Source organism: Onychomys torridus, chromosome 22, assembly GCF_903995425.1.
Source record: "Onychomys torridus chromosome 22, mOncTor1.1, whole genome shotgun sequence".
NCBI classification, from domain to species: Eukaryota; Metazoa; Chordata; class Mammalia; order Rodentia; family Cricetidae; genus Onychomys; species Onychomys torridus.
The window spans coordinates 3,827,317-3,852,055 of record NC_050464.1 but is presented as its reverse complement, the minus strand read 5'-3'; the positions used below and the strand labels follow the sequence as shown (position 1 = coordinate 3,852,055).

The 24,739-nt window shown below is 46.0% G+C and overlaps 1 protein-coding gene across 1 annotated transcript in view; it reads right to left on the bottom strand.

Annotated features, from left to right (window-relative positions):
• Positions 1-24,351, bottom strand: part of Flt1 (fms related receptor tyrosine kinase 1) — a 175,056-nt gene extending 150,705 nt beyond the window's left edge. The window contains exon 1 of the mRNA XM_036172306.1: positions 24,036-24,351. Within this exon, the coding sequence (XP_036028199.1) occupies positions 24,036-24,099 (64 nt within the window). The 5' untranslated portion in view covers positions 24,100-24,351. The remainder of the gene's footprint in view (positions 1-24,035) is intronic.
• Between the last annotated feature and the right edge of the window lie 388 nt (positions 24,352-24,739).

The following is a 24,739-nucleotide window of genomic DNA, read 5'->3' as shown; positions in this document are numbered from 1 at the left end:
CCTGAGGTCTTGATCAAATCCCAGGGCCACCCAACTGTGATCGCTAGTGTCTCTCTGGGGTCCTAGTATCTCAAAGACTACAGGACTCTTTGAAACTCTATATTACATAGGTAGCTTGCTTTCCTTCTTCCCACCTGCATGGCCTTAGTTTGCTACCCCTCAACACCCGTGCTCTACCGCCATGCAGGGGGTACAGAGTCAGAACCATGGCATTCAGGAAGCTGACTCACTGCCCACCATGGGCACATGCCCCCAGCATAACTGCTGTCAGAAAGTATTCTCTTGGGTATATAGTTTCATAGGAAGATGTTAAGTGAAACTTATGTTTTCTAAATATTGCTGGTGGTAAAATTAATATTTTAGAAGGCATTTCAATTAGCAAGAGTTGCTGGTATTAAATTATTAACAGTTAATTGTCAGGATGCTAATGGCTGTAAAAAAATCAAAACCACTGCTTCCTACAGACCTAGTTATTCTTCCACCAACCCCCAAAGAAGTCAACCCACCTAGGTAAGAAAGAACAAACTTTGTACTTTATTCATCTTTTTGAGTTTCCTGGTGCAATGACCCCCAAGAACGTAGCTTTTCCTAAAGCCACAGCACGCAGTTGGTAACACCTACCCTAAAAAAATTCCAGGCCAGAACTGTCTCCGCCCTTCTTGTATCATGGAACTTTGGGGATTTAATTGAGTGATTGTCTCTGTGCTGGGAAAGGCCTGGCACAGCTTCCTGTGGAAAATTCAGGCATTACTTGCAATTATCTGCAGTCTAGGTGGACTCGATACAGCCTTGCCTGCAGGAGAGGCCATGCAAAGAAACCTCCATCTTCCTAACCTAGGGTTCCCAGCTCTATCCATCTTCCTTTGGGGGCAACTTAGAATGGGAATGCTTTGACCATTGTCAAGGGAACTTGGAGCTTCACACACATGCCTGCCAGCGAGGAAGTGCCATTGAGAAAGTCCCTTAAGGAAGGAGCCCTCCACGGTGTCTTCTCTGCACTCTGCACTATTCTTGGACCCAGACACCACCTGAGTGAGGGATTAGAGACACTGGAAGGAAATGGGGTTACTGGAAAGTTTAGGCGAGAAATGCTAAGAAAATAAGATTTCAGAATGTAGTTTGTCATCACTAACATCAATGAATTCTTCATTTGGAATAAAGAAGCTAGATAACATTGCCGTTTGGGAAATGGAAAAAGAGCTAGAGTTGGCTCAGTAGTTAAGAGGACTGGCTGCTTTTGCAGATGACCCAGGTTCGATTCTTAGCACCTACATGGGGGCTCACAACTATCTGTATCTCCAGTTCCAGGGGATCTGGCACCCTCTACTGGCACCCATGTGGTACACAGATGTACATGCAGACAAAACGCCAATATACAGATAATAAAAAATACTTTAAAAAAATTGTTTAGAAAAGGAAAAAAGTATAAGGATACTGTATTTCTGAGTTGGTGGCTACTTTAGAGCCCTTTTTCAGTGGATAGGAAACTATGGTAACATGAGGATTAGCAGGAACCAGATATGGTGGTACCTGTTTGTAATCCCAGCATAGGAGAGGCTGGAGCTGGAGGATTGTGAGTTCCAGGTCAGACTGGGCCACACAGTGAGATCCTGACTCAAGAAACCAACGACTATCGCTTAACAGAAAACTAATAAGGAAAAAAAATTCTCTAGTGCTTCTAGAAAATATTATTAGTCCTTAAAACATTTCTTTGAGGCAGTTGAATATCCATGTCTGAGCAATGAAAGTCCAAGTGCCGAAATGTAAGCCTTTGCTGCTCATCAGACACTTGCTGCTGCATCATTAGTGATACCCAGAGTAGACACATTCTTGCTCAGGGGCTCCCTTAGGAGCACAGAGTTGGGCTGCCCATTTTGATAATAACTCCACAAAATGTTCCATTTTCAAGGGTGGAGTACTCGATGTAAATGATTCCCTGTTATAAAGCTTGGGTGGGTATCAAAACTTTCCACTGTATGCCATGGTAGCCTTATCATTGGGACTTTAAAAATAGTTTTTCCTCCCAACTGCGGAATGAGAAATAGAAATCTTTTTGCATCAGGAGACGTATCGATTAACATAATAACGGAAAATCTCACTGTGGCCTAGGACAATGGACTTCACTGTACGTGTATTTATTAGGGTCAACCACTGTAGCTAAGAGCAGTAAAACAAACAAACAAACAAACAAACAACAAACAAACAGCCTGTTGAGCTGGGCACAGTGGCTCACATCTTTAATCCCAGGACTCTGGAGGCAGAGGCAAGTGAGTCTCTGTGTGTTTAAGGCCAGCCTGATCTGCACAGTAACACCCTTTCTCAAAAAGAAAACAACATAGCTGGTGGAGGCGGAGGCAGCAGCGGCGGCGCACGCCTTTAATCCCAGCACTCGGCAGGCAGAGCCAGGCGGATCTCTGTGAGTTTGAGGCCAGCCTGGGCTACAGAGTGAGATCCAGGACAGGCTCCAAAGCTACAGAGAAACCCTGTCTTGAAAAAACCAGAGAGAGAGAGAGAGAGAGAGAGAGAGAGAGAGAGAGAGAGAGAGAGAGAGAACACCATAAACAGCCTGTGGATTTGTTCTTACTAAACACTGATAACTCTATATTGATCTTTTCTGCATATGCTTTCTCTCTCCTTTTGGATGTGCTGAAGGTCAAGGAGACACACCCTTCACGCTCGCTTTTATTTCTTATGCAAAATGGAACACATTCTTTAACATCAGCAGAAAGACCGAGTGGATCCCAAGCAATGTATGGCTTTATTAGTGAAACCAAATCCAGGATCAAATGGAGTTTCCTTCGAAAGGTCTACAAGGCTTCAGGATGGATTTAAAAGAAAGAACTTCCACAGAGGTCATTGAGGGCAGGAGCGCCTTGTTATCACTTAAGAATCATTTAAGAAACTGAAGAGATGACTCAGTAGATAAGAACTCCAGCTGCTCTTGGAAAGGACCAGGATTTGGGGCTCAGCACCCACACCAGGTGGCTCAAGATCAACTCTAACTCCTGTTCCAGTGAATCTGACAGCCTCTTCCAGACTCCAAGGGCACCTGCACTCACATGGGGCACATACACAGGCACAAACATACACATAAAAGTAAATCTTTCAAGAAGGCTTCTATGTAGACTGACTAAAAGCATCTTCAGAAAACTGCTCATTTTGGTGATTTAAATAAAGTGTCCTTGCTTGCTGAACATAGTGTGAAGTCAAGTCCTTCAGTTTCTCTTCCAAAAATGTCAGCACAAGCCCCTATTATATAGAAATCACAAAATTATTCTCTTTAAGGAAAGCCTTTTAGTCAATATAATAAATGCCACACTTTGGTCCACATTGGAAAGTATATACCATCGTGAGGACATAGGCCTCGTAATAGCATGTCCCACTTACTTTGTACTCATAGTCTATGGTGTTGACACAATAAGGACTTTGTCTAAATGTATTACTTGGGATGCTCCTTGCATTAAGCAATGAACAACTGAGTGTATCATGAAGCATCCTTTCTCTTTTGAGTCACCCACCACCTCCCTTCCTGGCCCTGCTCCTAACTAACCCAGTGTGGCCATGAGCAAACCATTTAAGCATCTGGGGTGAGAATCATTTGTACAACCTCTTCCAGCCTCTGACCTCTGTGACCTTTGACTCTGAGGTCATAGCTATTGATCATCACAAATTAGAAACCTCATGGTTTTATTTTATTTTATTTTTTTTAAGCTGGGGATTGAACCCAGGGCCTTGCGCTTGCTAGGCAAGTGCTCTACCACTGAGCTAAATCCCCAACCCGAAACCTCATGTTTAGGCTGGGCATGGTGGTGCACACCTTTAATCCCAGCACTTGGTGGGTGAGGCAGATAGATCTCAGAGTTTTAGGCCAGCCTGGTCTACATACTGAGTTCCCCCTTATATGTTCACATAAGCAGGTAGAGAAATTAGGAGCAGGGACGCTGCTGATAGGATTTTAACATGGTGCAGCCATCTTGGGAAACAGCAGCCACTTAAAAGCCCCAATACTAAGTTAACCATGGGTTTAGTGGATTTTCCACAATTACACTCCTAAATACCTGAAAACTCCTAAAGAACTGAAAACACATGACCATAACAAACTCAGACACAGAGCACGTGCTGCTCTTGCAGAGGACCCAAGTTGGTTCCCATCACACACATCAGGTGGCTCACAACCACCTGTAACTCCAGTTCCAGTTGATCTGATGCCTCTGATCTCCCAGCACACACACACACACACACACACACACACACGCACGCACGCACGCACGCATGCACGCACACTCACTCATGCACACTCAAACACATAAACACTCACACACACACAAATGTGCACATACAGTTGTGGGCAGAAATCTCTTAAGAAAACTGTTCCATCTTATATTAAAATTCCTGATTTTTGCCAGGTGCAGTGGCACACACCTTCAATCCCAGCATTCCACAGGAAGAAGCAGGCAGATCTCTGTGAGTTAGAGGTCAACTTGTTTCACATAGTGAGTTGCAGGCCAGCCATGGCTACATAGTAAGGCCCCATCTCAAACAAAACAAACAGAAACAAAATAAAAAATAAAGAAGAACCTGACTTCTAATGTATTTGTTTTAACTCAAAGCTTTGTATATAGATTTATTTCAGATGTGAAACATCTGCTTTCCATTTTGCATACTATGTTTCCAATAGAACATAATCCTACATGATTAATGGCCTCTTTATCTAAATATAATTCAAATATCGTGTTTCAAAAAAATTGAACTGAAGACAATGAGCCATTTCCCAAGGTTACATGAGGTCAATTAAACACAATTCATAATTTAAAAAAAAGGTCTCCCCTTCGAAATGGATCTTATTAAAAGCCCACATCCCATAGTCTGAATATCAAAGAATCCTTGTGGCTGGTATGTGTGTGGGGGGCATGTGGTGGGTAGGGTGGTGGGGAACAGCTGTAAATTCTAGAAGCTACTGAAATTTGTGTCTGAGAAGCTAATTCCTCCAGAGCTCTTGAATGTAATAACTTCAGTCTTAGTTCCTGGGTCTTCTGTCCTAGGGTTTCCAGATGTGGACGTGAACACTATGAACAGATGGTGTGACTTTGTGACTGGAAAGTGCACCAGTTCTAATCGCTGTGTTGAGACAACTGGGAGGGCCTTCTCATCTCATTCCCAGGAAGATGGAGGAAGGCTGTTCATGCTTCACCTGCATGCACAAGGTGAGATTTGTGTGGCATGAGAATGTATGAAGTCTCAGCTGTGAGCCCAAATTACATCTTCAAACATGGAGTTTCTCCTTCCAAACATTGTTTTGGTGCCTCGTGCACGCTAAGGACTGGCACTATCACTTCCTGGGACCCAGGCCCTGTGTGTTTTGTTTTTTTGTTTTTTCCCTTCAGGCCAGAAGAGGGCACCAGATCTCATTACAGATGGTTGTGAGCCACCATGTGGTTGCTGGGAATTGAACTCAGGACCTCTGGAAGAGCAGTGAGCCATCTCTCCAGCCCAGCCCTATGTGTTTTAAATGGCCTTAAACCAAGAACAAAGTTAAAGACAAGATGCTCATCTGAACACAGTCAGAGTGCTTGCTGCTGCTTCTCTGTTTAAACTGCTGGCTGGGGGAGAAACAGGAGCAGTTTTGCCTTTTTTTTTTTTTTTTTTTTAAATTACACTATTCATTCAGCTTAGAGGAAGGGAAAGCCCTTCCTTAGCTGGGATTCCCAAAATGAATTCTGTTTAGGACTAGCCGGAAGCTGAGACTCAGTGCTGTGACTAATCCTTATGGAGAGGAGATGATTCATGACCTTCTGATGGACAGCTTCACCCCACAGAGCAAGCATCTCAGGCGCAGGATAACTGTGGTACTTACCGCTTTTCGGGCCCAGAGGGGGCCTTAAATGTCTACAAAGCTGCTATTCAGAAATCAAATATGTAATTTGTGGAACACTTTAAATCCTGGTGACCTGCTATTCACCTTAAAGTCCTTCTAGTATATTCAATTTATTTTCACACTAAACCCCTGGGGAAAATTCACTAGTTTCTGGCAAGATTTTGCTATTTCTAGGTAATCCTCGAATCATTAGACTCAAATAATGAACTCTGGCATTTTTGTATATTAGAGACTTAAAGCAGGGTATATTGTTTGCATCATGACTCTAGGTGCCAGGAGTCAAGTCAAGATATTATCGAAGTAGACCAGGAAGATGGCTTGGTGGGTAAACACACTCACTTGCATAAATCTGATCATTTCAGTTTGTTCTCTGGAACTCTGTGGGAGGAAGAATGAGTCCCAAAAGTTGTCCTCTGACCTCTGTGTGTGCTGTGGTATGTATGTATCCGTATGTGTACACACACACACACACACACACACACACACACACACACATTTGGGTTTGTGTGTGTTGTGTGTGTGGTGTTGTGTATAGAGGCTCTCTCTATGGTCTTGTGAATCTGGTTGAGCACTCCACCATCAGATTATCCTTCCGTACCCACAATTCACACTTCCCTTGTTGGCCGGGGAAATCCCAATGTAGGTATTTCAGGCCACAGCACAGGGACATTAGCTGAAGTGGCTGTGTCCAAAATGATCTGATCTGGTACAACATCACTCATTCCACCCACAGACTGTTGAACTTATTCATTTTCCCTTCATCTTCATAGAAATCATTAAAAGAAACAACATCTGTGTGTTTGAAAAGGTTTACCAAAGAAAACTCCTTCACCCACACCACACGCTGCTGACACATAGCGGTGCCATGTCTGCAGCGTGTCTCTTGGAGGGTTTTTTTTTTTTTTTTAACTGGACACTGGTTTCTCTGAGGGTCACAGGTTAACCTTCATCCATCATCATCCCTGTCAGCAGCTAGCACCAGGAGCCTACCCTTCCAATGACCTACAGCCATGCACAGCTTCTTTTCATGTGACATCGGAATTAATTGGGTTGACAGGGGGAAAACGTCGCTTTGACCAAGTGGCTACCTTTTTCCCCAGATGTTCCCCTCCCATGAACTGTTCTTTTATTGAATGAAACCACCCTCCAATGTGTCATGTCATCTTACCACTCCATGTCACAGAAGGGTCACGATCTGGTTAGCAGGACATGAAGCACAGCTTGTATCGAGTGGAGAAACCCGCCAGCCCCTCCTCTGTTTATACAAAGGGACCGTGAACAGAGACAGATTTTAAAAAAGCACCAGGTAGGCTTTATGTTAGAGTCCCCTCTGTTTTTCTTGTCCCCCACCAGCTCATGTTCTTTGTCAACGCCACTGCTCAGAGCACTATGGGGAAGCTGGGCCCTGACGCCATGCCTTACAGAATGGATCACAGTCACTGATAAATGCTGTGCTATTGTTCAAGTTGAAAATCACGTGTTGTTTTAGGCAGGAATACATACATTTTCCATAAGATTAACACCTGAAGTGACCACAGTAGCTGGTGACGCTCAGTGGTGCTGTCTCAGCAAACACATACTATATGTGAAAGTAAGTGTGCAACGCTTCTGTCAGTTGGTGCACCCTGCACATTCCATTGAGAATCACAACTCTATACAATTCTATACAGTGATCCAGAATCAGTAACAGAATGCTGTGGATGAAAGAGCAAGTGGGTGGATTTGCACTGTTAGGCATGGGAGTCTTTGTCGTAAAATGACCAAGTTGTCCTAGGTATTAGAAGGATAGTGCTCAGTTACTTAGAAGTATAAACTCCAGTTTGGTTAAAGGTATTCTCCATGACCTCTGCAAGCAATGATTTACTAGTCTGAAAGCAGAAGGTGATACATACAACACCCTGAGTTCACACTGCATGTAGTCGCCTCCATTCCTTACAGTTCAATGCAAAGTCTCAAGCACATACAGACCATGACAACAGCTAGGCTAGAGATGGCTCAGTGGTCTAGAGCACTGGCTACTCTTCAAGAGGACCAGGGTTCAGTTCCCAGCAACCACATGGCACCCCAAACCAACTCCAGTTCCAGTGGATCAGATGCCCTCTTCTGGCCTCCATGGGTACTGCACACACATGGTGCACACACATAGGCAAAACATCCACATGCATAAAATTTTAAAAATTGCTAAAGCACGTTTTGTTCAAGTTTTAATTCTGAATCCAAATTAAGACCTCTCTGTGTAATAAAATGAAGACAGGCTATCATGCACATATGTGTGCAGGCAGGCAAGCATGTACTGAGCTATCCATGCAAGAAAAAAATCCAGAAAAGATTAGTACAGACAACACAAAGTTTCCTCTATTTTCTTCAATAGCTCCAGATTTATAATCTAGAGTCCTTTGGAGTTGACAACTTAGAAAGGAGATGTTTTAAATCCATTCATGAAGAGGAAATTGAGACAATCTCTGTCTGTGTAGCCAAACCCTCTGACCTTTGAGACTTAAATGACCAGGGGTGGCAATAACGTGATCTCTTACATGAGAACTGAGGTTGTGAAAGCCTCCACAGCATAGTATTTCTAGCTTCATTGTTTTTCTTTTTCCATTTTCATATATGTGTGTGTGTGTGCCGTGCATGGTTACATATGTGCATGTTTATATGTGTGTGTATGCACATGTGTGTGGGTATGCCTACACATGGGTTCATGTGCAGATGGGGCCCAAAGTTCATGTCCAGAATCATCCTCAATTACCTGTCTTCTTATTCACTGGGGCAAGGTTTCTCAATCAAACACAGAGCTCACTCATACGGCCAGTCTCTTTAACTAGCTTGCTCTAGGGAATCCCGTTTCTGTCTTCCAAGGCTGGAATTACAGGTCAGTTACCATGCCTGCCTGCCATTTCCATGAGTTCTAGGGACCCAAACTGTAGTCCTCATGTGTGCACAGCAAGTGCTTTTACCATTGAGCTACCTCTCCGTGTTTACACACACACACACACACACACACACACACACACACACACACACACACTTTCCGAGACAAGGCTTCTTTGTGTAGTTTTGGTGCCTGTCCTGGATCTCGATCTGTAGACCAGGCTGGCCTCGAACTCACAGAGATCCGCCTGGCTCTGCCTCCCGAGTGCTGGGATTAAAGGTGTGCCCTGCCGCCACCACTGCCACTACCACCCAGCCCATATATTTTTTTTTTAATTTGTATTTTTGAACAGTTTCCCTATGATGCTCAGGCTGGCCTAGAACTCTATGTCACCAGCAGGAGTGGAACTCAAGTCTTCAGACCTCCACCCCTCAGTCCTGAGATTATGAGTAAGCATCACCACAACTAGCTCAGAGAGTTTATCTAAACATACAGAGAGAAGAGTAACTGGTCATCAAGACTGTGTTCTCTTTTTTTATTTTGTGAATTAATTAATTAATTAATGTGTGCACGATATGCCACGGTGTGTGTGTGTGTGTGTGTGTGTGTGTGTGTGTGTGTGTGTGAGAGAGAGGGGGGGGGGATAACCTGCAGGGGTTGGTTCTCGCCCTCCATGGGTCCCGGGGATTGAACTCAGGTTGTCAGGCTTAGCAGCAGGCACATTTATCCCCTTGAGCCATCTCTCTGGCCCCAGACTGCTTTCTTGAAAGCATTTATAACTTAACATTGACAACAATTAAGCTAACATACACTGTTCTACTGGGGCCAAACCACCCCCGTGTGAGGCCCACACATATCCTAGGCAAGTGTCCAACCACTGGGCCCCACAGCCAGCCCAACAATGATTTCCTTTTAAATTCCCTTGCCCCTTGAAATTCTACCTTCTCTGACCTCTTTGCTGAGAGGAGAAAACTGTCTTATCTTTTTGATCCACAAATGTTTTTAGTCTGGGGTCCACCCTGCCACCAGGAAAAAGCCACAATGAAACATTTGATGTCACATTGTGCTTTCTGCAACAGGGCGTCATGGCAGACATCTGTGGGAGACTCGGCAGTGGGGAATGTATCAGACAATTCTCCAGGTGAGGTGCACTAGCCAGGACTAACATTCTACCAATCTCGCTGGTCATCTAGTCCAGTGGTTCTCAACCTGTGGGTCGTGACCCATTTGACAACCCTCTATCCCGAAAATTATTTACATTATGATTTATAACAGTAGCAAAATTACAGTTATGAAGTAGCAATGAAAATAATCTTATGGTTGAGGGTCACCACAATGTGAGGAACTGTGTAAAGGGTCACAGTGTTAGGAACCACTGTTCTGGTCTATACCATGGATGGTTCAAAGGAAAAGGAGACAGCTTTCGACCAGAATGTTCTGACCCAAGATAGGGAACACAGTGGTATCACCTGGACTCTCAGGCTGTGTTGGTGTACATAGGTTCTGTTCTGGGAACCTTCACCTGCTGAGATACACTTAGCCTGAGAGCCCATCTCCAGGACAGCATTTCCTGGAAGCCAATTCTTCCGTCAGTCCTGGGTCTGGTGTCAGTCAAGAGAACATAGCCACCTCAGCCCAGGCTAAGAAAATGGGCTGGACCCAGAGGATGACCCATAAGGCAGAAAGCATTACATACACACTGGGAGAATTATTGCCACTCCTGGGTGTGTTCAGTCAACCTCTTCCATTTGCATGTTCACACGTGACACATAGACATTCACATTCACATAGACATTCACACAGACATTCACATTCACATAGACATTCATACAGACATGCACATTCACATAGACATTCATACAGACATTCACATTCACATAGACATTCATACAGACATTCACATTCACATAGACATTCATACAGACATTCACATTCACTCATACAGACATTCACATTCACAAGACATTCAACATTCCATTCACATAGACATTCATACAGACATGCACATTCACATAGACATTCATACAGACATTCACATTCACATAGACATTCATACAGACATTCACATTCACATAGACATTCATACAGACATGCACATTCACATAGACATTCATACAGACATTCACATTCACATAGACATTCATACAGACATGCACATTCACATAGACATTCATACAGACATGCACATTCACATAGACATTCACACAGACATGCACATTCACATAGACATTCATACAGACATGCACATTCACATAGACATTCATACAGACATGCACATTCACATAGACATTCATACAGACATTCACATTCACATAGACATTCATACAGACATTTACATTCACACAGACATTCATACAGACATGCACATTCACATAGACATTCACACATAAACTTTTACATAGACATTCACAGAGACATTTACATAGACATTCACACATTCACATTCACATAGACATTCACAGAGACATTCACATAGACATTCACACATAAACTTTTACATAGACATTCACAAAGACATTTACATAGACATTCACATAGACATTCACATTCACAGAGACATTCATATAGAAATTCACACATAGACTTTCACATAGACATTCACACATAGACTTCCACATAGACATTCACAGAGACATTCACATTCACACAGACAGTGAACAGCAGGAGTCAAGACTTCTGCAAATGCTTCAGAGGCCCCTATAGAGGCTTAAGACACAGCATGAGGCTATCAGCTCAGCACTCACTGGGTGAGTACCATGTGCCAGGTACTGTACCAGCGGCATCACTACAGTGAAGATGGCTCTGAATCGGTTCTTCTGTATAAAGGATGTTCCTTCCTCCCAAAGCTGACCTCTTAGGAGGTGCCACTCAGATACAGAACAGTTGATACCAAGAAATCCAGCTGCTCACTGAAGTGAGCTATCCGAACTAGCCACACTTTGTGCTTTGTTAAGCACACGTTATTTAGTATGGTCAGTCCCAAATTCTTCACTTAGCTAAATGATTCACCTTCACAGAATTTGCTGTACGAATCACACAATATAAGCATGTATTCAACGGCAAGCATAAAGTATAGTGAATTATAACTGTATTTGTTTTCATAAATAAATATGAAAGGTCCCTTAGGATAATCACAGTAGCACCTTCTGAGGGAACCGGTCAAAATGTCCTCAAATAAAAGAGTCTTTATTTTGTTTTTTGAAACAAGCTCTCTTGTGCAGCCCTGGCTGGCCTGGGTTACATATGAGAATTGTGTAGACCAGGCTGGCCTCGAACTCACAGAGATCCACCTGCCTCTGCCTCCCTCATACCACCACACCCGGCAAATGAGTCTTGTGAGCATGTCTCCACTCTAGTTGGAATGTGGACAGTGATGACAGGCTGGGAAGTTGGCATGAGAATTAAAGCTGCCCTGGTCCATGTTCTTTGTCATGAAATAAGAGGAGAAAACGCAGCATCTCAAACCCTTTTGAGAACATACCTTCCTGTCATCTCTCCTGCCAAGTTTACAGTCCACAGCCTCGCAAGACAAGAACTGGGTATCATTAGCACACTGGGTACTTCTGGGCTCGTGTGTTTGGATTTTAAAGCACAAAATAATATCCACAATCACGATGGTCACAACCCCAAACAAGCCTTTCCTACATAATAGATTATATATCTGGTCTCTGAGTTGGTCAGTTCAGGAACCTTAAAGAAAAACTGAAATTTCTAAAGACTGGCATTCTCGTCCATTTCCTGGAAAGGTGACTTTGTGTGGAAAATGCCTTACATGGTGTATTTTTCCCTCCCCCATTCTGAGGGCAGGGGATAGATGCAGGGTGGGGAAGAGACTCTGAATTTCTACATCAACAACCTGGGTGAGACCCTCCTTAGTCTCCAGTCACAGGCACTCAACTTCTATCCCAGGAAATACTGTTATTTGGTCTGCATGCACCCCCTACCTGCTCCAGTTCTAGAAGAATTCCCTATGGAGAGGAGTCTAACGCTATAAAAACTTCCTTTATAAAGACAACAGTGCAGGAAAATCTGGCCCAGCAGAAGATGTTTAATGGAAGAAGAGCTTTAACCAGTGTTTTCTAAAAAGATGACCATTGATCACAGACGAAACCCACTTAACTATGTTTCGGTATCCCCAAAGTTAACTTAGAAAACAGTGGTAAACATCGAGTGGTGTGATGACCACCATTCCATATCATTTCCATCTAAAGCATATGACCACATTCGGCCACATTTTCCAGCTGCTTCTTTGGAGCAAAAGCTAAAAGTCCTCAGTAGGTGGCAGGATAGGATTTTTCTCCGGATTCTGACAAACGTGATCTACTCTGGGAATGAAACAGTCCCTTTCCGAGTGTTAGGACAAACAAGTTAACACTACTTTCTGTTTCTTGACTTTTTGAAGGTCTGAACATCTCAAGACAGAGAGGAGACACGAGAAGCAGCTGAGTCCGGCTCAGTGAGAATGTTGCCCAATGTCCAGTGTTGCCCAATGTCCAGCCACAACACAACACACACAAACATACACATACACACTCACAATACACTCATATAAATATACAAATACATACACTCACACACATATACACACTCACACATATATACACATGCACACACATACACACGTACATACACACATACACAAGCTTCAAATGTCACTCATTGTACAAGGACTCAGGCAGGAAAATCAATCCCAGCCAGTAAACAAAGGCCTCTACCAAAGGCCTTTGAACTATAATCCTCCCGCAGATACACTGACTTTTTATTCTAGTCCCTGAAAACAAAATTCAGTTGCCTTTTCTTGAATCCCAAGGCTTCCCCAGTCAAGCTATTTTAGGAAAACGTGTGGAGAGGGCTGATTATGAAATCGAGAGGAACACATTTGCATTCCAGCCCAACTGATCCACAGGGTGTAGCTGTCAGCTAGTCATCCAATTGTCCTCAGCGTCAGGGTTCCAAATCCATCAAAGCTGAAAGCACCCTTGTTAGATGGTTACCAAGAAGCCCGCAGAGAAGTCATTCTGAATCTGGATCCTTTCCTTGTCCCCTTCTGAGGGACAGAATGAGCATCCCACCTCACTCCAGGCCACAGAGCATCTGCCTTCATGGTATGATATGCGTCCGGACAAGTCCCTAGCCTTCCCCACAGGTACCCCCACTTCACCCCTGGGAAGCACCAAGTCTCTAAGTATGCAGGACATAGAGGATGCTGGAGGAGCAAGGGATCCCTAGAAACTGTCAGAGAGCAGCCCTAGGCTTTCACTGCCCACCAGCCTCATGAGAGTTTGGCTAGAATCCGTTGTCCCCTCAGCCAGTGATCCCTTGTACTCTCAACTAGTTTAAGGCCCTATCTAGGAGAGCAGTTTGGAAGGGCATGTCATACCATATTCCTAATGGCTTTGGGGATCCTATTCCGATATTTCTGTGAGTGTTCTTGATTATCCATGATAAGAAAACCCACAGGAAGAAAATTCTGCCTTAATTGAGACCTCAACTGTGTCTTTAACACACAGCAGTGAAATCTCCCAAGGCCGCTTTAAGATGGAGTAGCAGTGGCTTCTCACATTCCTTGAGGATGGCAAAACTCCAAGGACAGACTGACTTGGAGGCCCAGGAAAAACAACCACCACCCCCTGCAAACCTAAGAAGGTGCTTTCTCCTCTGCTTCTCAGTTAGACTGCCACATGCCAAGAGGGCATTTGGTGTCTGACGGAAGAGCTCAAACAATTCCAGCTTTACACACCACTGAAGACAAGTGTTCTGTTTACCCACAGCCAGCACTCTCCTAGGAGCTCGGTGTGCCCCAAGGGGAGCCCCTGCACCCTCTTTCCACGTGGCATCGATGTGGTAGCAACAAGGATGCAGACTGCTCTGTTGGTGGAAGTCACTCAGCTTTGTAAGTACCATACATGTCTCTGGGACAGAGTGAAGTGAGTTACGTCGTGAAAATGCCTGACAGTTGGGGTACAGGTTACTCCCCCTCCACATACATACACTCCTCTGTCTCTGGAGAAGAGGGGCAAGGGGCAAGGTCCCACAAGCTAAGATCTTAAGAAATTAGAGCTGTAGGGCATAGTTGTACATGCTTTAATCCCAGCACTCGGGAGGCAGAGGCAGGAGGATCTCTGTGAGTTGAGGCCAGCCTGGTCTACAGAGTGAGTTCCAGGACGGCCAGAGCTACAGAGAAAAACCCTGCCTGGAAAAGGAGGAGGAGGAGGAGAGGAAGGAGGAAGAGGTAGGGGCCGCAGTAACACATGGATTCAGGACCAGCTGACTCCCTCCCTGGAGTCACAGTAACCCTAAGAGGCTACTGTGCCAACTCAGCATGCCAGGCTCACCCTGGCCTGTGTGCTACGAACAAGATTTATGAATGGGAACCTCGTCCCATAGGTCAGTATAGTGTTATTCCCAAGTACTGTTGGAAGGGAAGGGCCAAAACATTATTTAGCACTCATTATTGTTTATTAGTTACTATTAATTTTCTTGGCCAAGCTCCAGTCAAGACAGAAAAGCCAAGTGGAAGCGTCAAACAGTGTGGCCCCTCCCCTCAGAAAAGGCTGTCTCCTTGGCCCTGGAATCTAGGCCAGGACTAGCTTCGAGCAATAGAATGTGACAGAGTGATGTCGGAATTCAGACGTTTTGCAGTCTGTACAGTGAACGGTAGGAATGCTCCAGCCTCGGTGTGAGAGCCCCAGCTGTACTGCTGAGTGAGGAACGGCCACAGGGTGGGGTGGGGGTGGCAGTGCCTAGGTCTCAGTGAAACTGCCATGGGCTGTGGCTGTCCCAGTGACTCAGGTGAGACCTGAAGGAAACCACCAACAGTCCGCAGATGTCTAACACTCAGCGTTCTGAGATGTATTGAACTGACATGGGCCACCAAGTCTGGGGACAGCTTGCCATGCTGTGATAGATGGCAGATACAATTGGCCTCTGCCCTGCAGAAGCTAGAGGCTGTGCATTCTGTGTCTGAGGATAACAATACCACCTGTTACCACAACAGACACCCGGGAATTCCTAGTGTTCTCAAGGGGAGGGAAGTTGCGTGGATGTCTGGTGTCTCACAAGGAGAATTCCAGGGTCACGTTCCCACCAGACAGTGACTTCCTACAATGAAGATCCCACCATCATGCACCAGCATATTTTTCTAGCAAGTAGTCGAGAACACTGACTGACCCCAGCCAAGGACACAAAGATGGGGAGTTTCCTTAGTGAACAAACTGTCTCATGAGGCTATAGATAGCATCTTGCTGGGCCCACTGGAGTGGCATGGAATTGGATGTGGCCCTCTGGGTATCCTGGGTGGGCTGATGGTTACTGTAGAACTAGAAAAAAGGCCAGGTGCCGTGTACAGAGGGTGGGGATTGGAGGTGCTGTTAGCGGGTTATCTATATCTACATTCAATTCTGGCTTGCAGCTTCTACCATCAAGTGCCAGAGCGGACCCATCTCAGGGCAACTGACTTTGTCACATTGGTTGGGTACATGGTTTGCCCTTGGTTCTAGATATTTCTTCTGTCAAAATTCACTGACATGTCCTCTTTCTGATGGATTCTTCAGAAACAGTTGCCTCCTGCTCAGTCTAGACATGATTTATTTAGTGTCTGTTATAGATCAACAACACCTGGGTAGTTGCCTCCCACATGGCCAGGCTCTGGGGACAAGCCCTAGGCTGTGATCCCCAGGATGCTTTCTAGGCCAGGAATATCAGCCTCTCTCAGAGCTTGTTAGAAAAGCACACTGTCCGGTGGCGAGGAGGAGACGGCTCAGCTGCTAAAGTGCTTGCAGAGCAGTCTTGAGGGCCAGAGTCTGATCTGGGCCATCTCTCCAGCCCCACATTTGCAATTCTTGATCTCAGCTGACTACCGGAACCCTCTGGAGTTTTAAAATGATCAATGCTGGGGTCCCACCTAAAACGCTGAGTAAAGCTGGCCAGGGCTGCAAAGCTAGTAGGCCAGTTTTTACAGCTCCTGAAGTAATCGAAGTGAGAGCACAGGCTGAGGACCCGGATTCTAAAGAAATGAAGGGTCCCCAGCAATCCTTTGGCAGGCTAAGTCCTCATCGGGGTTTTGCTGAAAGTGGTCTCAACTCTGATTTTATATTTGTGTATAATAAAAGCAAGGCCTTTGGGTCATACCAGGTTCACTTGAGGCCTCTTATAACAAAAGAATCTGGCAGTTGTTAGAGCTTTGCTTCTGTAGCCCACAGGGGTGGGTCTGCTACTTGAAAGGAAATCCCAGGAGATCCCACCCATGTAATGGAAGGTTAGGAGACCCGCTAACAAGAAGTGCCTGGGAGCAGTGTGACTATCTGAGAACAGACCAAAGTGTTTGCCGGGACTGTGTCACTGTGGAGTCAGGCAGAGGGCAGACACAAAACTCCCTGGCCTCCCAGCCAGAGAGAGAATGTGGGGCCTGGCAGCCATAGCACCAGGCAGTGACACCCCCTTCACAGCCAAACACTCTGGAAAAGAGTACTTAGGTGTGGGGTTCATTCCAGTGTTTTGAAGCAGTTGCCCCGGACAGCTTCATTTCTGGTTAAAGCTTGGCTAGTTAATGCTATTGTTACTCTTCTCCACCATATATGTGTCTTCTGAGACTTTGATTTTGTCTCCAACACATTGGTTCGTCATGGCTCCCTTGGGGTGACAACGGCAGTCAGCTTTGATTAGAGGTCCCAGCTAAGTCTGTGAAAAGAGGCTATCAGAAATAGTCCACTGGCCACAAACCTACGTGAGAGCCAGGAGAGGCTGGTGGCGAGCCTGGCCCCTGTCTCTGTCAGTCAGAGGCTGTCACTAGAGTGTGAGTACAGAGAAACTGGACCCCGGCACTGGAGCTAACCACAAGCTCTTCACTAAAAGCCATGCTTCTCCAGCTGAAATGTGAAAATAAAAAGCCCCTGGGGATTTTGACAGTAACCAACTCTGATGCAGTGTGTGTGTGTGTGTGTGTGTGTGTGTGTGTGTGTGTGTGTGTTCTCTCAAGTGCCTGTGTATATGCATGTGCACACACCTGACACTGCTGCCATAGAACACATATTGAGAAGAGTGTTGGGGTGTGCTGTGTCTACAGCATGGGGGTGGAGGAAGGGATACAGTTTTTTTATTCAGTGATTATATTTTTATTATATATATATATATATATATATATATATATATATATATATATATATATATAGTTATTTGGTTCTTTCTTTGCATTTAATTTTTTAATTAAAAAATGGATGTGCACATGTCTGAGTGTCAGCCCTGTGTGTGGGTAACTTCAGAAGCTAGAAGGCATTGGATCTTCAGAAGCTGGAATTGAACTCTGGTCTTTGTAAGAGCAACTGCCCTTTTTCTTTCTTTCTTTCTTTCTTTCTTTCTTTCTTTCTTTCTCTCTTTCTCTCTCTCTCTCTCTCTCTCTCTCTCTCTCTCTCTCTCTCTTTTTCTTTCTTTCGTCTGTGTGTGGGGGGTTCAAGACAGGGTTTCTCTGTGTAGCTTTCTTTGTACCTTTCCTGGATCTCACTCTGTAGCCCAGGCTGGCCTCGAACTCACAAAGATCCGCCTGCCTCTGCCTCCCGAGTGCTGGGATTAATGGCGTGCCCCACCACTGCCGGGCCAGCGACTGTTCTTAATCACTGACTCATCTTTCCAGCCCGTACTTTTCTTTTTGTCTTTAACTGAGAAAACAATCACACATCTACAGGGTAAAGTGTGATGTTTCACGTGAGTCTAGCTATTGAGAGCAATCCCATTCAATAATCGCGTGTTAACAAGGCCTAGTGGGTGGGCAAGGACGCGTGAAGGGCAGGAATTCAAGGATGCCTGGCTCTAAGACATGGTTGTGAAAGAATCGAAGAACTAAGGCACAGGTTCTTTTCCCGCAGAGGAAGGGTGCAGGCACCTAACACGCAAATAGGCAGGTGAGAGACACAACATGAGGCTGCATATTCGGACCCCAGGAGGGCAGGAGCTCCTTCTGTCCAGAGCTACCAGGAGAAGCGGCCCTGCTGTGCTGGGTTTCCCAGGTAGGGAGGAAGGGGTGAGGAAGGAGCCAATGGTCTTGCAAGGGGGCAGGCAGCCTAGCAGCGGGAAGGGAAGGCCCGTGGGAAGGAGGGTAATTTCTTTGAGGGGGGGGGGCAGAATTAGCGTACGTGGAGCAGAATGTGGAGAGCTCAGACAGATTAAACCAGCACTGTAAACCACAGCCATCCCAAAGAGGGAGCCCAAGGGCTCAGGAGCAGAAATCTTGGCACAAATACTTCCATGGGCTTCTAAGCAGTGATCTTTTTGAAGTTCTTCATTTAAACCCCTCTCGGCTTTGACAGAAGGCAAGCTCAAACTAAAGATGATGTTGGGAAGGTAGCTCAGTGGTAGAGCCCTTGTCCAGCCTGTGACAGATCCCAGCACCACAATTCTAATAGTATTATTATTAATATACTATTATTATAAGTAAGTTAATAGATATCATGGTTTAGAAAAAATGTGGATTGAAATGCAAACTCCACGAACACCTGGGTATCCCCACTCATCTGTGGTAGAGGAAATACACAAAATGAAGAAGAGATGTTGACTGGGGTATGGCCTACAGTGTCTTCCTGTGTCTGCCAGCGGCCAATGGCAGAGCTAAGAAAAATATCACAAAACTGCTTTCTCAATTTCAGAAGCTGGGTCAGTGAGGTCCCCTGTAGGTCTCACCAGGGATGTGTGTGAGAGACAGATCAAGTCTCCCTCCCAAGGAGCCTGACATGGAAGACGGGGCAGTCATCAGAAATGGTCTTCAAGCATCCAGGTTTGCAAACGCAGATGGGAAATGCCCAGAAATTCTTGACATCCCCCCACATCCGCCCAGCAACAATGCAGGAAATCTAGCCCACTATCTTCAGCACACTGAGGAGAACCGTTTCCTTAATGAACACCCCCCACACCCCCGACAGTGCTGCGCTAAGTCAGAGGCCTTGCTCTCCAGCTTTCCCTCAAATACTCCATTGCCCACATTTCCTTCCTCCAGTCTGGTATAAAGTCCAGCAATTTAATCATCAGCGCGCAGCCTCCAAGGCACCCGCTGCATTCGGCCGGCCTTCACAGCAATCCTGGAAAGTGTCTGGCAGGGGCCATGCCGGTCCTCAGGAGCGGCTCAGCAGAAGGAAGCCCGCTGCGTACAGGATGGCCTGTTCTGCTCGGTTAAGCTAAACCCAGGGCACCAGATGTTTTAATGCTTTCAGCCGCTCATAGTAATATATTTCTACTTAAAATAAACAGAGCCTGCTGCCATCTTCAAATATCCTCCCCTCCTCTATGCACAGCATCAAGTACACTGAAAAATGGTTTTTACCTGCAAATACCTACTTAGCATACCAATTCGCACTCCCATCAGCCTGAAGGCTGCTTGCACTCTCTTCCCAGCCTCGGGCTTACTCTCCTACTCAATTAAAAGGTTGGGGATTTAGCTCAGTGGTAGAGCGCTTGCCTGGCAAGCACAAGGCCCTGGGTTCGATCCTCAGCTTTAAAAAAAAAAAAAAAAAAAAAAGGCATCACATACTCTGTTATTTGTTCTCTCTTAGCTCAACTGCACCAGCCAGGGAAAAGGCCAGCCACAATTCTGCTACATACTATATATACACTATATAATTTCCCTCCAGGGAATCACTTTCTTGAAGGGATGGATGGCTGGGTGCCCCTGTAAAACTTTTTTGCTTTTTTTCTTTTTGGTGATGTATCACTTCAGGTTCTATATGATACACATTCAAGGATTTTAGAAATGTCTCCATAGTTTTGGAGAGGGGGAAAAAAAGAAATTATTTGGTTTGTCTTCTCGAAGCCACAAATAGATAGATAGATAGATAGATAGATAGATAGATAGGGATAGATAGGGATAGATAGATAGATAGATAGACAGACAGATAGATAGACAGATAAATAGATAGATAGATAGATAGATAGATAGATAGATAGATAGATAGACAGATAGATAGACAGATAAATAGATAGATAGATAGATAGATAGATAGATAGATAGAAAGATAGATAGATAGATAAATAGATAGATGATAGATAGATAGATAGATAGATGATAAAATAGGTTCAATTATCAAATAGGTTCAATTATCAAATAAGCGGCTTAGTAGCCTTGTTGGAATTAGAACGGTTTTAGAACATAGCTATTTTAAAACATCAGTAAATGTTAACTTTTATTAAAATCAAGAGATACATAGGGGCTTAAAGTGACTGATGTACTCAGAAGGGTTAATGTGACATAGTCTCTGTCATAATGACATATTCTGCTGGGGGGAAAAGGCCCAAGCTAATGATCTGGTGCTGAGGGATCCCCCACCAGCTCACTCCCTGCAAAAGGAAGGCCACTAAAGACCAAGTCAATTGATGGGTCTAGTCCACTCTACCAGAGAAGAAGATGAGGTGTAAACCAGGACAGCAGAGGCCTAGCTGACCAGCCAGGTGTCAACTGACTTAGCACCCACTGACATACATAAGAATGGAGGGCAGCAGAGAAAACAGAAAGATCCATCCTGTTTGTGCCTTGGAATTAATTCACTGAATTTTATTTGGAAAGGAGCTTTGGAAATCAACCATATTTTTAGGTCTGGCAGCATTGGGGAGGCAGAGGCAGGCAAATCTCCAAGTTCCAGGCCAGCCTGGTCTACAGAGGGAGTTCCAGGACAGCCAGGGCTACACAGAGAACTCCTGTCCAGAAAAACAAACAAACAAACAAGCAAAACCAACTCTATTTTCTAATTTCTGCACTTTAAGAAGAAACATACCAATTGAGGTTAATTTGAAAAGAAACTATATAGTCTATTAAAGACTTCTCAAACCTTAAAAAATTACTACTGCACATTTTTTTTAAAAAAGAAACTAGATAACCACCTAATTCACAGTCTATCTGCAAGATGATTGATCAGTTGATCAATCAGACGATTGACTAGAAAACAACATGGACCCACAAGGGTCCTAAATAATGATCATTTAAAATATGCAATTTTTGGAAAAGCAGGACTCTACAAGCCTTGGAGAAAACAACAAAAATCACTATGTAAAATGATAAGTAATATGAGAAATGCATTATATTCATTTTGGGAATATGTATTATTATTAATTATTATTTATTGAGAGAGCGATTCCCTGTGTAGTTCAGGCTGGCTTTAATTTGCTCCACAGCCAATGTCCATGCTTGGTTAGAACTCACCAACTTCCCCCTGCTTTAGGTCTGAGTTCTAAGATTATAGACAAGGACCTAACACCTGTATGGTATTATTTGCATAATCTTGATTTTAATTTAGAATACTATTGAGAATATTCTCCCCACTCTCCATCCCCCCAAATTCCTACAATTTAAGTATTTCTAATTAGTTCTACCAAACTGTAAATGTCAGCTACTTGAAGAAAAGTAGGGGAGGGGGGAGAGGGAGAGGGGGAGAGAGACAGAGAGAGACAGAGAGAGACAGAGGAGAGAGAGAGAGAGACAGAGAGAGAGAGAAGAGAGAGAGAGAGAGAGACTGACTCTAATCAAGGGTGTGGTGCCTTCAACCTTGAACAGAAGACATAACTTTTGTAGAAACAGTGGTCTCAATACAGAGAGGACCTGAAAGTATCTGAACTACGGCGGGCGGGCGGCGTTTGTAACTAGTAGGTACTGAGGATCTAACACGCGGAGCTCAGCGCCTAGTACAAGGGACTCCTAATAAATCTGCAGTCAGAGCCTGTCACATTCCCGTACAGCTTCATCTGCCTCCACTGTTCTCAAACTATACAGATAAAATTACGCTTAGCTAAAACCAAGTATGCTTTAGAAATAAAAAGTAAAAAAAGACACGTGAGTGAGGCAGAAAATCCAATAAAACGTGGTTTTCCCTCTGTAATTTGTAAGTTCAAAGTTCCTAGCTTTGCCTTCACATAATAAATCAGTATTTAAACTTTCTAAGCAATAATATTTTCATATAGGCAGCTTTTCAAAAACATTTGTGAAATAGAAAATACAATATTTAGTATCATTATTTTAGCACCTATTCACATCGAGTTCTGACTTTACCACCCCTGCTCATTACTTTGAACCGATGTCCACTCTTTACATTCCAAAAGGCTAATTTTTACTGCCTTTAAGAAGCACGTTTAACCTAGCTGCCTTTCTTTCTGGGGACATTACAAGTCTACTCGACTATTTCCTATCTTCCTTCCCAACCAAGAAGCTTTCAAGAAAGGCGCTCTCGCGCTCTTCTCTCTGGCTCTGCGGGAAGACCACACGGGACCTCTAGCCACTCCGCCTGCTGCGCTGGAGCCTGGACTTGGAGCCCCGAGGTCCCTCCAGCTTCGACTTCTGGATGACAACGGTCTCCGCAGGAAATGCTCCTAAAATCTGCTGGTCCCTGATCGGTCCACCGCGGGTTTTTCACAGCCCAAAGGAGGCTGATTTGGAGGTGCGCATACCTCAACAATTCCTGAAACCACATCTCTTGGTCCAAATCGTCAGTCAGTTTATAGTTTCACAACCTAAAGACAGAACTTAACGATTCCGAAGCTTGAAGCTATCTAGACCCTAAGCTGCCCCGGTCGCTTTGGGTCACTCACGCTGACGACCCGGAGGGACCTCACACCCGGCCTGCTCCCCAACCTGGAGACGGAGCCCAGCGAACCGCTGGGAAGAACCCAAGAACCCGCGCTAGCTGAGCGTTTCCCCGACTTCCCTGGGACAGTCCCAAGCGGGTCCGGGAATCAGAGCTGGCCCTCTTCTGGGCTCCATCTGCTCGCCGGCGCCGGCATGCGACCCTCCCCAAATTTGTGCTCCTCCTTTGCTCTAGAGGCGTGAACGCGTGGACAGTTACCAACATCTCTAACGCCCCCTCCTCTGTCCAGCCCCCGGCAGCCTCTCCGACGTCTTGCTTGCTCCAGATAGTCCTTGAGGACCCAGCCACCGCCTGGGAGGAGGCTCTGGATGCCAGAAAGGTCCACGCGTGTGGCGATCTGCTCACCCAGAGTCTAGGGAAGGAGACCCTACCCAGGAAGCCGGGCAGGGGACTAGCGGCTCCAGCTGCAACCGGCAACCCGACTGTGACCCTAGCGTGGAGCTAAGGAGAGTCCGGACGGTGTTGCCCGCCGGCCCAAGCCAGCCACTTCCAGCGGCACCCATTCCAGGAGGTGAAAAAAAAAAAAAAAGTGTGTGTCCCCAGGAGTGCCCGCTGCAACAAGTGTGCCCGGCTCCGGCCGGAGCTCGCTTCCCCGGCTGCAGCCTCGCTCCCCCGGAACACCCCGCGGCTGCCCATCCCCGCCGAGCTCCGACTCAGGGTCTCTGGCGTGCCTCACCTGTGAGAAGCAAACAGCCGAGCAGTGCGCGCAGCAGGACCGCCGTGTCCCAGCAGCTGACCATGGTGAGAGCGACGCGGCCTGCTGGCCCGATGCCCGCGCTCTCCGAGGCCGACAGCGCAGCCGCCCGAGCCGGTCCCCTCGTGCTCCTGCCTGGCGCCGCCAGAGCCCTTCTCCGCGCCTGCAGCCCAGGGGGATCTTGGCCGTCCGGTGTCCGCTAGCCGCTGCGCTTGAGTCCCGGAGCCCGCTCCGAGCCGCCGCCGCCGCCGCCGCCGCCACTACTGCCGGGGAGAGTCCGCCGCCGCGCTCCGAGCCTCCTGCGGACCTCGCTGAAGCGCAGCCGAGGGCGGGGGCGATTTATAACCTTCCCCAGCCCACTTCCTACCCCGGCACCTCCTTCCAGTGACGTCAAGGGGTCCCCCACCCCTCATCCGCCTCCCCACCTACCCTCTTCTTCCTCCCGGAGGGGCGGGGGCCGGCGAGGGCGGGTGGCCCGGAGCAGGAGCGCGCGTGCGGAGGCGCTGGGCGCGCGGGTCCCTCGGCAGGTTCTCAGGTTCAGGGTCCTTGCTCCGTGCCCTCCTGCCCCCGCCCTCCCTGCCCATCGCTCTCAGGAAATCCTTGCCCGGTTCCCTCCACCGGGCTTACTCAGCTCTGGTGACCGCCCGAAACTGAGGAGGGGACCGGTTAAGTGCACCGCCCTGCCC